Here is a 12,366-nt window from a genome sequence, read left to right as displayed (position 1 = left end):
ATGCAGCTTTGAGAAGCAGGAGAATGTTCTGTTTCGAACAACCCTTCAAACCCAGGATGTGTCATCAGTCAGATCGACACCTGCGTCAGTCTCTGAGACTTTCTGAAACTGGAATGGAACCTGACGTGGAGCTCCTCTCCAGTCAGAAGCAAGCTCACAGCTCACACTGATCTGGTAAGCCTGCTGGTTTCAAGAACTATGAACATGAAAACATGTCAGTACAGTAATGTTCCTTTTATTGGCAACATATTTCTTGAACTAGATGAGACTGCAGCATGTCATCTGCTGATGGGCTGCTTGTGTTTTTTTTATTTGGCGTTCCTGAAGGGCCTGCATGATGCCAGGACCACCCTGAACTGAGGAGGAGAGATGAAGGCTGCCCACTCCCACCCTGGAGCCAGGATCCTCTTCCTCACAGCACAACAACCTCATCTAACAGTCGGGTAAACACACATTCTCATCACCTTGTATACCTGTTTATTACAATTATTTTGAAAGCAAAACCATGCAACTTTTGCTCTCGCGCTCCCCCTACTGGTCCCCTGTGAAAGCTCACTGTCATAAACGTTCTCTGCGTCAAAATCGCCCCGAGCAAGTGGCGAGTGTGGCTAAACTTTGTCTCCCATCAACAAACCGAGCACATGTGGAGCGTCGCAAGGTCCTTCCGAAAAAGATGATGTGACATATGTAGGGATAATTTGATGATGTATGTCCGTTTTCGCGACAGAGAAAAGGCGTGTCCCCGATATTTTCTGTCAGTTTTAATCAAGCTGGATTCAAGAAAATCTCAATTTTATCACAGACGGACGACTTTTGCATCAAGACTTCTTCAAAAACCACACAGACTGAAAGAGAACCGATTTTCCAATCAACAGCGATAGGTTAGTCCTGGATATGAACCGGGTGGCCGGACGGATGGATCCTCCAAAGACTGGCGCCCCATCTCTGCTCGGATCGATGACAAGGTCTGCCTCGTCTCTCATCAGTGCGTTTGCAGAAACGCCCCCACCTGCCTGCAGGAAGTGTGACACATCCATTATTTTTCATCCAGTTTGTATCGTTGAAGAAATGTCGTGCGTCGATAACCGAGAGGTGAAAATGAAAAAGATTATTATTTACTGTGAGTGTAAATGAGGAAAGGCGTGAGGCGCAGTTCTTTAGGTTGATTCAGCAACCAAGATGGGTGTCGGTCAGAACACAGGAGGATGAGGAGGTTTGGCTCTTCAGGAGTGTATTTATTAGTTGATGCCCATGATCACAAATCAGTTTCTGGAAATAACAATAATAAAGAAATCAGCTTCAGTCTCTATTTCTCATGCATTAACATAAATCATTCACATCAATCATGTGATATACACCAACACAAAAAAATACATAATTGAATGAAGAACAACAAACATAGGGGCAAATAAACGCCACCCGCCCGGATTGTGCGGGTGTAGGGACAAACGCTCCCACAACACGGAAGCTAGACTAACTCCACCCGCCACTCGCAGTGTGGGTGAACAAACCAAGCGCTTCCATCGGCGAGAACTCCGACACTCGATTTATCAATTAAGGGAATAAAAACGGATTAAACTACCGGATGACACACAGGCACGACTTGGTCGCAGCCGAAATGCTTGCTGTAACGAGGGAGACCAGCGCGGCGCAGAAGGAACAGGGATCACAGCTGATCGGGACAAACGCACACGTCTGTGAGGTGGAGGTACCACAGACTCGTAGGCAAAGGATTTAGGTAACTCAAAGAGGGGGATCTGCTAATCCACTCGCTCCTCGGGACATTAACACGCCACAGCTGACGACCCGTCGTCATTTCCGGCCGCCAGGAACCAACCCGGACACTCCCTAAACCCAGCCTTTTATACAGCCGCCCCCAAATGTGCATAGAACATTTGCATGCCATAAGAGGCTCAATCAGCCTTACAGAGTCCAGACGTTGAAGGAAGGTCTTCTACCGATTGGAGGACTGGCAACCTCGCCAGTCGGCCTACGGGCTGTGTGAAGAGGTGTCCGTTGATGTCAATGTCCGCAGGTCTGAAGTGACCGTCGTTGCTCTGCAGACTCCAGCCCAGTCCAGTCGGCCATGGGCTGGAGGTAGTGGGGCTCCATCCACATAATGACGGTGTCGTCCTGTAAACCCAGAGGACCAGGATTGGTCCGCCAGGACTTGGGAGCGTCGCCAGTGGCGACGGCTGAGTTGCTCCGTCTTGGGGTGCACCACCGGGGGGAGCGAGCCATCAGGCCGCCCCATGAGGAAGCTGTCGGGTGTCACCGGATCCATACTGGCTATGTCTGCAGGATTAGGGGCTGAAACCACGTGGCGCCCAGTACAGCTTCCAGTCAGCTTCTGCTCACCGGCTTGGTAGGTTGTCGCCCGCCCAGGGTCTGTCAGGAACCGCAGCTCCGTTCTCCGCAGACAGGCCATGACGGACTTCTTCGGTGCCTGCAATGGGGGCGTGGTATACTTTCTCACCCTGTTGACCTCAACACAGGTTGTCTTGACATCCAGCCGGGCGACCGTCTGTTTGTTCTGTTTGGACCGGGTCACCTCTCTTTCAGGTCGACCAGGGACAGCGTCCATCTGGCCAAGCCTCTTGACATGGCGGTTCAGTCCGTCCATCTGTGGGGGAACAGAGGTGGAAAGACACTGCACAGAGTTAGCTGGCCGCCCCATGGAACCGATTGGACCTTGGAGGGTCCACCCCAACCGAGTGTGGACTGCTGCCGGTCCGCCAGGTGATCCAAGTCGGACCGGTCCTATAGGTGTTATAAGGTGTGATTGATCGGAGCCAAGGAGCAGCGATGGCCTGACATCCTTCAGGGCCGATATAGGAAGACCACGGAGGTGTCTGTGCTTTTTCTGCAGTTGCTCGATAGGGTAAGTATGCTGGGCTAGGCTGAGGCGACCGGCTATGAAGGCTCCGTCGACCTTGTAGCTGATCTTGGGGTTAGTAGCTGGGGAAACCCGGAAGGATATCCTTTGTCCATGTAGCACCTGGATGTCCTGCTGGACTGTCCGTAGGGGGAGGTTCTCTGGAGTGCCCTTTATGCCCAGGGATTTGGCTGCGGCTGGTAACAGCATGGACCTCTCCGAACCATCATCCAGCAGGGCGAAGGTGCTAATGGTTCTTCCCTTGTGATGGAGAAGTACTGGAACCACCTTTAGCATGACCCGATTACTGGTTTCAGGCCTGTTGAGGAGGAGGGAGCCGGAGGCGGAGTTAGTAAGGCAACTCTCTTCTTTAGGTGCAGCCTCTCTATTATTCCTCTCAGGCCTGAAATTTATCTCATGGAGGGCAAGGAGGTGTTTCCCTTGGCAGATGTGACGAGGCTTCTTCAAGGTGCACCGAGCTGCTTGATGGTTGCGCGCGCAGCGCCAGCACCGCTTGTTGACTGTGATCCACTGCTTGAGCTGCTCTTGGGTGAGTTTGGCAACCTCACCGCACTGACTCAGGTAATGGTCTTCACTCTGACAGTAGGGACAATAAGCCTTCCTCACATGTTTCTTCTCCCCAGGTTTTGGTGCATACACAGCCCCGGAAGGTTCGTTAAGGCTGTGCAGGACTGCCACTGGAGGCTTGGTGCGAAGGTCCGGCCTGGGAAACTGTCTCTCCCTGCTGGTTGCTGTACTGACTTGGCTGTCGAAGCTCAGGCACCAGGACTCGCAGCTGAGCCACTCGGAAAGGTCGTGAAGGGTGTGAACGGTTCCAGGCTGCTTGAACTGATGGCGGCGGAAGTCAGCTCTCTGGTCTGCTGGGAGCTTGGTCAGGAGGCGAGCTACACGGGAGCCGGAGTTGAGCTCAACCTCTCCCGCGGGGCCTAGTGTCTTGAGTAAGCCCACCAACGACTGAACCTGAAGTGAAAACCGCTGGTGAACCTGAAGTGAAAACCGTCAGAAGCATTTCATAGGATTAAACTGACATTTTTATTTCTGTAGGATCATCCATGTTGCAGGAATGAGTTTGTAAAAATGCGTAAACTTTTGGTTTTCAGCTAGAAAATCTCTTTCCAGAATGCATTGGAGCGGATGCGAGGAAATTCTGCCGTCTCCTCAAACAAACGCATCTGGCGAGAGAAACATTTGAGATACAGAAAAAATAAAAGCATTGCCAGTATCACAAGGACTCTAGCTACGCTTTGATGTATAATATGTTCAGATTGAGCCAGAAATGTGGCCGTGGGGACCAGAAAACTGTACTGCATTAATACTGCATGTAATGTCTAACCTGGTTTCCATAGTAACAGTGTGTCCAAGTTACCCCGGGGGAATTTGATGACATCGTCGCCTGAGTTGCCTGGCAACTTTGAATCAAACCTGTGATGTCATCACCAGCAGTTGACAGCCATGCAGTCTTCAGCCTGCAGTTCACCACTCTGAACTATTCAGACGTCCCGGATCAGTCGTAGCTTTGCGCTTTGGAGAAGAATCACCCACCCACCAAGTTATCCATCACTGAGTTAGCTTGATTCTGCTAGATTCAGCTTCAGATTTCATTTTGACAGAGGATATTTGAGTATGTTTGACCAGACGAGGAAACCTCAAGAGCATTGTTCACCGACAAATGTAAGAACACGTGTTTTTTAAGTGAGAGTTTCCACTAAAACTGGAAATAGTATTTGTCATTGATGTGTTACTGGACATTTATGAAAATAATGACCTTCTGAACATTGCATTTACAGATGTCAGGTTACAGGAAGACAAAGCCAATTCTGGACCAGTTTGCGCCCATCAACCCATCAGCTTCTCTGTATGTGGGAGACCTGCTTCCCACCACCACAGAGATGATGCTTTATGAGAAGTTCAGCCAGGTTGGGCAGGTCATCTCTGTCAGGGTTTGCAGACACCGGATCACCCGCCGCTCTCTCGGCTATGGCTTCGTCAACTACACGAAACGTGAAGATGGTGAGTTTTGTCTAAACAACCTCTAAAGGAGGCGCTGTGCCTCCAGTCGATCTTAATGTTCTTCAATTCATGTCTGATGCTGCATTTTGAGGGGCGAACCTGTGAATACGCTTATGTTTTTTTTCTTTTCTTGTGGTCTTTGTGTAGCTGAGCGAGCGCTGGACGACCTGGCCTTCACTGTCGTCAACGGCCGGCCTGTGCGGATCATGTGGTGTCGACGAGACCCCTCCCAGAGAACCAACGCAGCGGGGAACATCCTGATTAAGAACCTGGACAAATCCATCGACAGCCTGTCCTTGCTGGACACGTTTTCAGCCTTCGGGACTGTGCTGTCCTGTAAAGTGAGTATGGGGTCATAACAGTGTTAAAACTTTTTAGGAAAATTCATGATGCTTGTGAATGTGTTTGACTCATAACTCTTCCTCTTTCCAGGTGGTTTGTGACGACAACAACGTCTCAAAGGGGTACGGCTACGTGCACTTTGAGACCGTGGAGGCGGCTGAGCGCGCCACTCAGAGGCTGAACGGCATGCTGCTCAATGACCAGATCGTGTAAGTGTGATTTCCGTTCTTTAAACTTTTCGAACCTGCTTACTACAAGTTCCGAAGTCAGGTTTTGACACATTTGACTTAATGTTTCATGATGTTTTCTTCAACAGAACTATTGAGCCGTTCCGATCGTTTAAAGACAGGGAGGCGGAGCTCGCCACAAGTGCAGAGGAGTTCACCAACGTTTATATAAAGAACTTCGGAGAGGACATGGACGACAACAGGCTGACGGAGCTGTTCAGCAAATACGGTAAGAGAGTCAGATTTAATTTCCACTCAGCATTCACAGCTGAGGATGTGAACCGATGTTGACCAGCTGCTTTTTTTTTTTGGACAGGACCCACATCCAGCGTTCGTGTGATGACAGACGACAATGGAAATTCGAAAGGATTTGGATTCGCCCGCTTTGAGAGCCACGAGAACGCCAAGAAGGTAAGAACCACTTCTGAGGAAGACTGATGGGTAGATCACATATTCTCTGCATTTCTGCTTGCTTCAAATCACGATACCCATGTTTATTTCCTCTCAGGCGGTGGACGACTTGAACGGTAAAGTGTTGAACGGCCGGCGGTTGTACGTGTCTCGTGCCCAGAGAAAGGCAGAGCGGCAGACGGAGCTCACGCGCAGGTTTGAGCCTGAGAGTTTGGATCGCGGATCCAGGTATCAGGTCAGTAGGTCACTTAACTCCAGCGTCCAGTCACTTTTTGAGGAGCAGATCCGTCATGCTCAAAATGAAAGTGGCAAAGGACCTTTGAGCCCAGGCTGTACTGTTTAAAGACTGTTATTCGGGGTGGCACTAACTTCTCCTTTGTCCTTGAATAAACTAGGGGGTCAATCTGTACGTCCACAACCTGGACTCCGACATGGATGAGGAGCGTCTGCACCGAGCTTTCAGTCCCTTTGGAACCATCACAAGTGTCAAGGTGAGCAGTCAACTAGCAGTGAATTACAAATTTGAATGGATTTCTTACTCCTTATGGTAATTCCTGTCATATCACAATGAGTCTTGTGTAAATTGAGGTGACAGGCATTGGTATAGTTAAAGATATAAGTAGGAACTCTGAGAAAGAGCATGTTTAATTGAATGTTTTCATACCTGAACTGATTGAGTTTAATTTGTGTCTCTTCCGCAGGTGATGACGGAGGGGGAACGCTGCAAAGGATTTGGGTTTGTCTGCTTTTCGTCCCCTGAGGAGGCCAGCCGGGCCATGACTGGGATGAACGGCCACGTCTTGGGCACCCAGGCGCTCTACGTGGTGCTGGCCCGGTCTCGTCCTGACGCGCGTCCTCAGCGCGAACCCTTTGTCCAACCCCGACATGAGGCCTACATGCAACCCCAGCGAGAGACACAGGTACACCCCCAGCAGCAGCCTCTCCCACTCCAACAGCAGCAGCTTCTCCTCAGATGCCCCCAGTGTGGGACCTGCCTGCTTCCACAATCTCAGTCCTACGTGTGCCCTCAGTGGGAGCCTAACGCACTCTTCCATCACGGGCCCCACATGCTCCCCCAGGAGGGGACCCCCTCAAACCCTCAGTGGGGGGCCAACATACTGCCCCGTTATGAGCCCTATGTGTGGTCCCAGCAAAATCTTCACATGCACCCCCAGTATAGACCCTATGTGTGAAAAGGTGGAATAGATTTATAAAAAGATAACTAAAGGAAAGAATTGTGTGGGGGGGGGGGGGCGTAAAATGAAGCATTGAAGAAACAAAAACTCAGGAAAAAAAACAATTGATATCAACTTTCCAAACACAGAGGGAAGGATGGAAGGAAAGAAAAGAGAAATTAAGCATTGAAGAAGGAAAACCTCAGAAAAAAGTGATATCATCATTGCATCTCTGTGTCTGAGGATCGGGTCGCCGGGCACCCTGCCGTCGGCTGCCACCCAATCCACGGTGTCTCTGGATTGGCAGTCCAGGGGGACCGGAGGGTGTGCTCCAACTATAGAGGGATCACACTCCTCAGCCTCCCCGGGAAAGTCTATTCCAGGGTACTGGAGAGGAAGATTCGACCGATAGTCGAACCTCGGATTCAGGAGGACTGATGCGGTTTTCGTCCTGGTCGTGGAACAGTGGACCAGCTCTATACCATCCACAGGGTGCTCCAGGGCTCGTGGGAGTTCGCCCAACCAGTCCACATGTGTTTTGTGGACTCGGAGAAGGCGTTCGACCGCGTCCCTCGTGGTGTTTTGTGGGGGGTGCTTCGGTAAAATGGAGTCCGGAGCCCCTTGTTCAGGGCTGTCCGGTCTCTGTATGACCGGAGTAGGAGTCTGGTCCGCATTGCCAGCTGTAAGTTGGAGCTGTTCCCGGTGCATGTTGGACTCCGGCAGTGCTGCCCTTTGTCACCGGTTCTGTTCATAATCTTTATGGACAGAATTTCTAGGTGCAGCCAGGGGCTGGAGGGGGTCCGGTTCGGGAACCACAGGATTTCATCTCTGCTTTTTGCAGATGATGTTGTCCTGTTGGCTTCATCGAACATGGACCTACAGCTTGCACTGGGGCGGTTCGCAGCCGTGTGTGAAGCGACAGAGACGAGGATCAGCAGCTCCAAATCCGAGGTCATGGTCCTCGACCGGAAGAAGGTGGCTTGCCCTCTCCAGGTCAGTTTAGAGACTCTGGCCCAAGTGGAGGAGTTTAAGTATCCTGGGGTCTTGTTCACGAGTGGGGGACGGATGGAGCGTGAGATTGACAGGTGGATCGGTGCAGCGGCTGCAGTGATGCAGTCGTATCGGTCTGTTGTGGTGAAGAGGGAGCTGAGCCGAAAGGAGAAGCTCTTGATTTACCGGTCAGTCTACGTTCCCACCCTCATCTATGGTCATGAGCTTTGGGTCCTGACCGAAAGGACAAGATCCCGGATACAAGCGGCTGAAACAAGCTTCATCTGTATGGTGGCTGGGCGCTTCATTAGAGATAGGGTGAGGAGCTCAGTCACCAGAGAGGAGCTCGGAGTGGAGCCGCTTCTCCTCCACATCGAGAGGGGCCAGCTGAGGTGACTCGGGCATCTGTTCAGGACGCCTCCTGGACGCCTCCCTAGGGAGGTGTTCCGGCCATGTCCCACTGGGAGGAGACCCCGGGGAAGACCCAGGACACGCTGGAGAGACTATGTCTCTCGGCTGGCCTGGGAACGCCTTGGGATCCTCCCAGAGGAGCTGGAGGAAGTGTCTGGGGACAGGAAAGTCTGGGCATCTCTGCTGAGACTGCTGCCCCTGCGACCCGGCCCCAGACCACAGAGGGAATGATGGAAGCAGAGACAGAAAAAAAAAAAAAATTAGGCATTACAGAAGCAACACCACTGAAAGAAGTGATATCATCATCACAACAAAAGAGGGAATGATGGAAGCAAAGAAAGAAAAAAGAAATTAAGCATTGAAGAAGGAAAACTGCTGGAAAAAAATGATTGATATCATCATTACATCTCTGTGTCTGAGGATCCGGTCGCCGGGCACCCTGCCGTCGGCTGCCACCCAATCCACGGTGTCTCTGGATTGGCAGTCCAGGGGGACCGGAGGGTGTGCTCCAACTATAGAGGGATCACACTCCTCAGCCTCCCCGGGAAAGTCTATTCCAGGGTACTGGAGAGGAAGATTCGACCGATAGTCGAACCTCGGATTCAGGAGGACTGATGCGGTTTTCGTCCTGGTCGTGGAACAGTGGACCAGCTCTATACCATCCACAGGGTGCTCCAGGGCTCGTGGGAGTTCGCCCAACCAGTCCACATGTGTTTTGTGGACTTGGAGAAGGCGTTCGACCGCGTCCCTTGTGGTGTTTTGTGGGGGGTGCTTCGGTAAAATGGAGTCCGGAGCCCCTTGTTCAGGGCTGTCCGGCCTCTGTATGACCGGAGTAGGAGTCTGGTCCGCATTGCCAGCTGTAAGTTGGAGCTGTTCCCGGTGCGTGTTGGACTCCGGCAGTGCTGCCCTTTGTCACCGGTTCTGTTCATAATCTTTATGGACAGAATTTCTAGGTGCAGCCAGGGGCTGGAGGGGGTCCGGTTCGGGAACCACAGGATTTCATCTCTGCTTTTTGCAGATGATGTTTTCCTGTTGGCTTCATCGAACATGGACCTACAGCTTGCACTGGGGCGGTTCGCAGCCGTGTGTGAAGCGACAGAGACGAGGATCAGCAGCTCCAAATCCGAGGTCATGGTCCTCGACCGGAAGAAGGTGGCTTGCCCTCTCCAGGTCAGTTTAGAGACTCTGGCCCAAGTGGAGGAGTTTAAGTATCCTGGGGTCTTGTTCACGAGTGGGGGACGGATGGAGCGTGAGATTGACAGGCGGATCGGTGCAGCGGCTGCAGTGATGCAGTCGTATCGGTCTGTTGTGGTGAAGAGGGAGCTGAGCCGAAAGGAGAAGCTCTTGATTTACCGGTCAGTCTACGTTCCCACCCTCATCTATGGTCATGAGCTTTGGGTCCTGACCGAAAGGACAAGATCCCGGATACATGCGGCTGAAACAAGCTTCATCTGTATGGTGGCTGGGCGCTTCATTAGAGATAGGGTGAGGAGCTCAGTCACCAGAGAGGAGCTCGGAGTGGAGCCGCTTCTCCTCCACATCGAGAGGGACCGGCTGAGGTGACTCGGGCATCTGTTCAGGACGCCTCCTGGACGCCTCCCTAGGGAGGTGTTCCGGCCATGTCCCACTGGGAGGAGACCCCGGGGAAGACCCAGGACACGCTGGAGAGACTATGTCTCTCGGCTGGCCTGGGAACGCCTTGGGATCCTCCCAGAGGAGCTGGAGGAAGTGTCTGGGGACAGGAAGTCTGGGCATCTCTGCTGAGACTGCTGCCCCTGCGACCCGGCCCCAGACCACAGAGGGAATGATGGAAGCAGAGACAGAAAAAAAAAAAAATTAGGCATTACAGAAGCAACACCACTGAAAGAAGTGATATCATCATCACAACAAAAGAGGGAATGATGGAAGCAAAGAAAGAAAAAAGAAATTAAGCATTGAAGAAGGAAAACTGCTGGAAAAAAATGATTGATATCATCATTACATCTCTGTGTCTGAGGATCCGGTCGCCGGGCACCCTGCCGTCGGCTGCCACCCAATCCACGGTGTCTCTGGATTGGCAGTCCAGGGGGACCGGAGGGTGTGCTCCAACTATAGAGGGATCACACTCCTCAGCCTCCCCGGGAAAGTCTATTCCAGGGTACTGGAGAGGAAGATTCGACCGATAGTCGAACCTCGGATTCAGGAGGACTGATGCGGTTTTCGTCCTGGTCGTGGAACAGTGGACCAGCTCTATACCATCCACAGGGTGCTCCAGGGCTCGTGGGAGTTCGCCCAACCAGTCCACATGTGTTTTGTGGACTCGGAGAAGGCGTTCGACCGCGTCCCTCGTGGTGTTTTGTGGGGGGTGCTTCGGTAAAATGGAGTCCGGAGCCCCTTGTTCAGGGCTGTCCGGTCTCTGTATGACCGGAGTAGGAGTCTGGTCCGCATTGCCAGCTGTAAGTTGGAGCTGTTCCCGGTGCGTGTTGGACTCCGGCAGTGCTGCCCTTTGTCACCGGTTCTGTTCATAATCTTTATGGACAGAATTTCTAGGTGCAGCCAGGGGCTGGAGGGGGTCCGGTTCGGGAACCACAGGATTTCATCTGTGCTTTTTGCAAATGATGTTGTCCTGTTGGCTTCATCGAACATGGACCTACAGCTTGCACTGGGGCGGTTCGTAGCCGTGTGTGAAGCGACAGAGATGAGGATCAGCAGCTCCAAATCCGAGGTCATGGTCCTCGACCGGAAGAAGGTGGCTTGCCCTCTCCAGGTCAGTTTAGAGACTCTGGCCCAAGTGGAGGAGTTTAAGTATCCTGGGGTCTTGTTCACGAGTGGGGGACGGATGGAGTGTGAGATTGACAGGCGGATCGGTGCAGCGGCTGCAGTGATGCAGTCGTATCGGTCTGTTGTGGTGAAGAGGGAGCTGAGCCGAAAGGAGAAACTCTTGATTTACCGGTCAGTCTACGTTCCCACCCTCATCTATGGTCATGAGCTTTGGGTCCTGACCGAAAGGACAAGATCCCGGATACAAGCGGCTGAAACAAGCTTCATCTGTATGGTGGCTGGGCGCTTCATTAGAGATAGGGTGAGGAGCTCAGTCACCAGAGAGGAGCTCGGAGTGGAGCCGCTTCTCCTCCACATCGAGAGGGACCGGCTGAGGTGACTCGGGCATCTGTTCAGGACGCCTCCTGGACGCCTCCCTAGGGAGGTGTTCCGGCCATGTCCCACTGGGAGGAGACCCCGGGGAAGACCCAGGACACGCTGGAGAGACTATGTCTCTCGGCTGGCCTGGGAACGCCTTGGGATCCTCCCAGAGGAGCTGGAGGAAGTGTCTGGGGACAGGAAAGTCTGGGCATCTCTGCTGAGACTGCTGCCCCTGCGACCCGGCCCCAGACCACAGAGGGAATGATGGAAGCAGAGACAGAAAAAAAAAAAAAATTAGGCATTACAGAAGCAACACCACTGAAAGAAGTGATATCATCATCACAACAAAAGAGGGAATGATGGAAGCAAAGAAAGAAAAAAGAAATTAAGCATTGAAGAAGGAAAACCGCTGGAAAAAAATGATTGATATCATCATTACATCTCTGTGTCTGAGGATCCGGTCGCCGGGCACCCTGCCGTCGGCTGCCACCCAATCCACGGTGTCTCTGGATTGGCAGTCCAGGGGGACCGGAGGGTGTGCTCCAACTATAGAGGGATCACACTCCTCAGCCTCCCCGGGAAAGTCTATTCCAGGGTACTGGAGAGGAAGATTCGACCGATAGTCGAACCTCGGATTCAGGAGGACTGATGCGGTTTTCGTCCTGGTCGTGGAACAGTGGACCAGCTCTATACCATCCACAGGGTGCTCCAGGGCTCATGGGAGTTCGCCCAACCAGTCCACATGTGTTTTGTGGACTTGGAGAAGGCGTTCGACCGCGTCCCT

At 52.3% G+C, this 12,366-nt stretch overlaps 1 protein-coding gene across 1 annotated transcript; it reads left to right on the top strand.

The window, feature by feature from the left end:
* The first annotated feature begins 1,414 nt into the window (after positions 1 to 1,414).
* LOC115383623 (polyadenylate-binding protein 1-like) lies at positions 1,415 to 6,928 on the top strand. Its single transcript, XM_030085755.1, has 10 exons — positions 1,415 to 1,430; positions 4,736 to 4,906; positions 5,054 to 5,247; positions 5,339 to 5,457; positions 5,565 to 5,704; positions 5,792 to 5,886; positions 5,984 to 6,121; positions 6,282 to 6,377; positions 6,588 to 6,726; positions 6,918 to 6,928. The coding sequence occupies exons 2-10, from the start codon at positions 4,786 to 4,788 to the stop codon at positions 6,926 to 6,928; spliced, it is 1,053 nt and encodes a 350-aa protein (XP_029941615.1). The 5' UTR covers positions 1,415 to 1,430; positions 4,736 to 4,785.
* The last annotated feature ends 5,438 nt before the right edge of the window (positions 6,929 to 12,366 follow it).

This window comes from Salarias fasciatus (assembly GCF_902148845.1).
Source record: "Salarias fasciatus chromosome 23 unlocalized genomic scaffold, fSalaFa1.1 super_scaffold_20, whole genome shotgun sequence".
Classification (NCBI taxonomy): domain Eukaryota; kingdom Metazoa; phylum Chordata; class Actinopteri; order Blenniiformes; family Blenniidae; genus Salarias; species Salarias fasciatus.
This window is presented reverse-complemented; position numbering and strand designations above follow the sequence as displayed.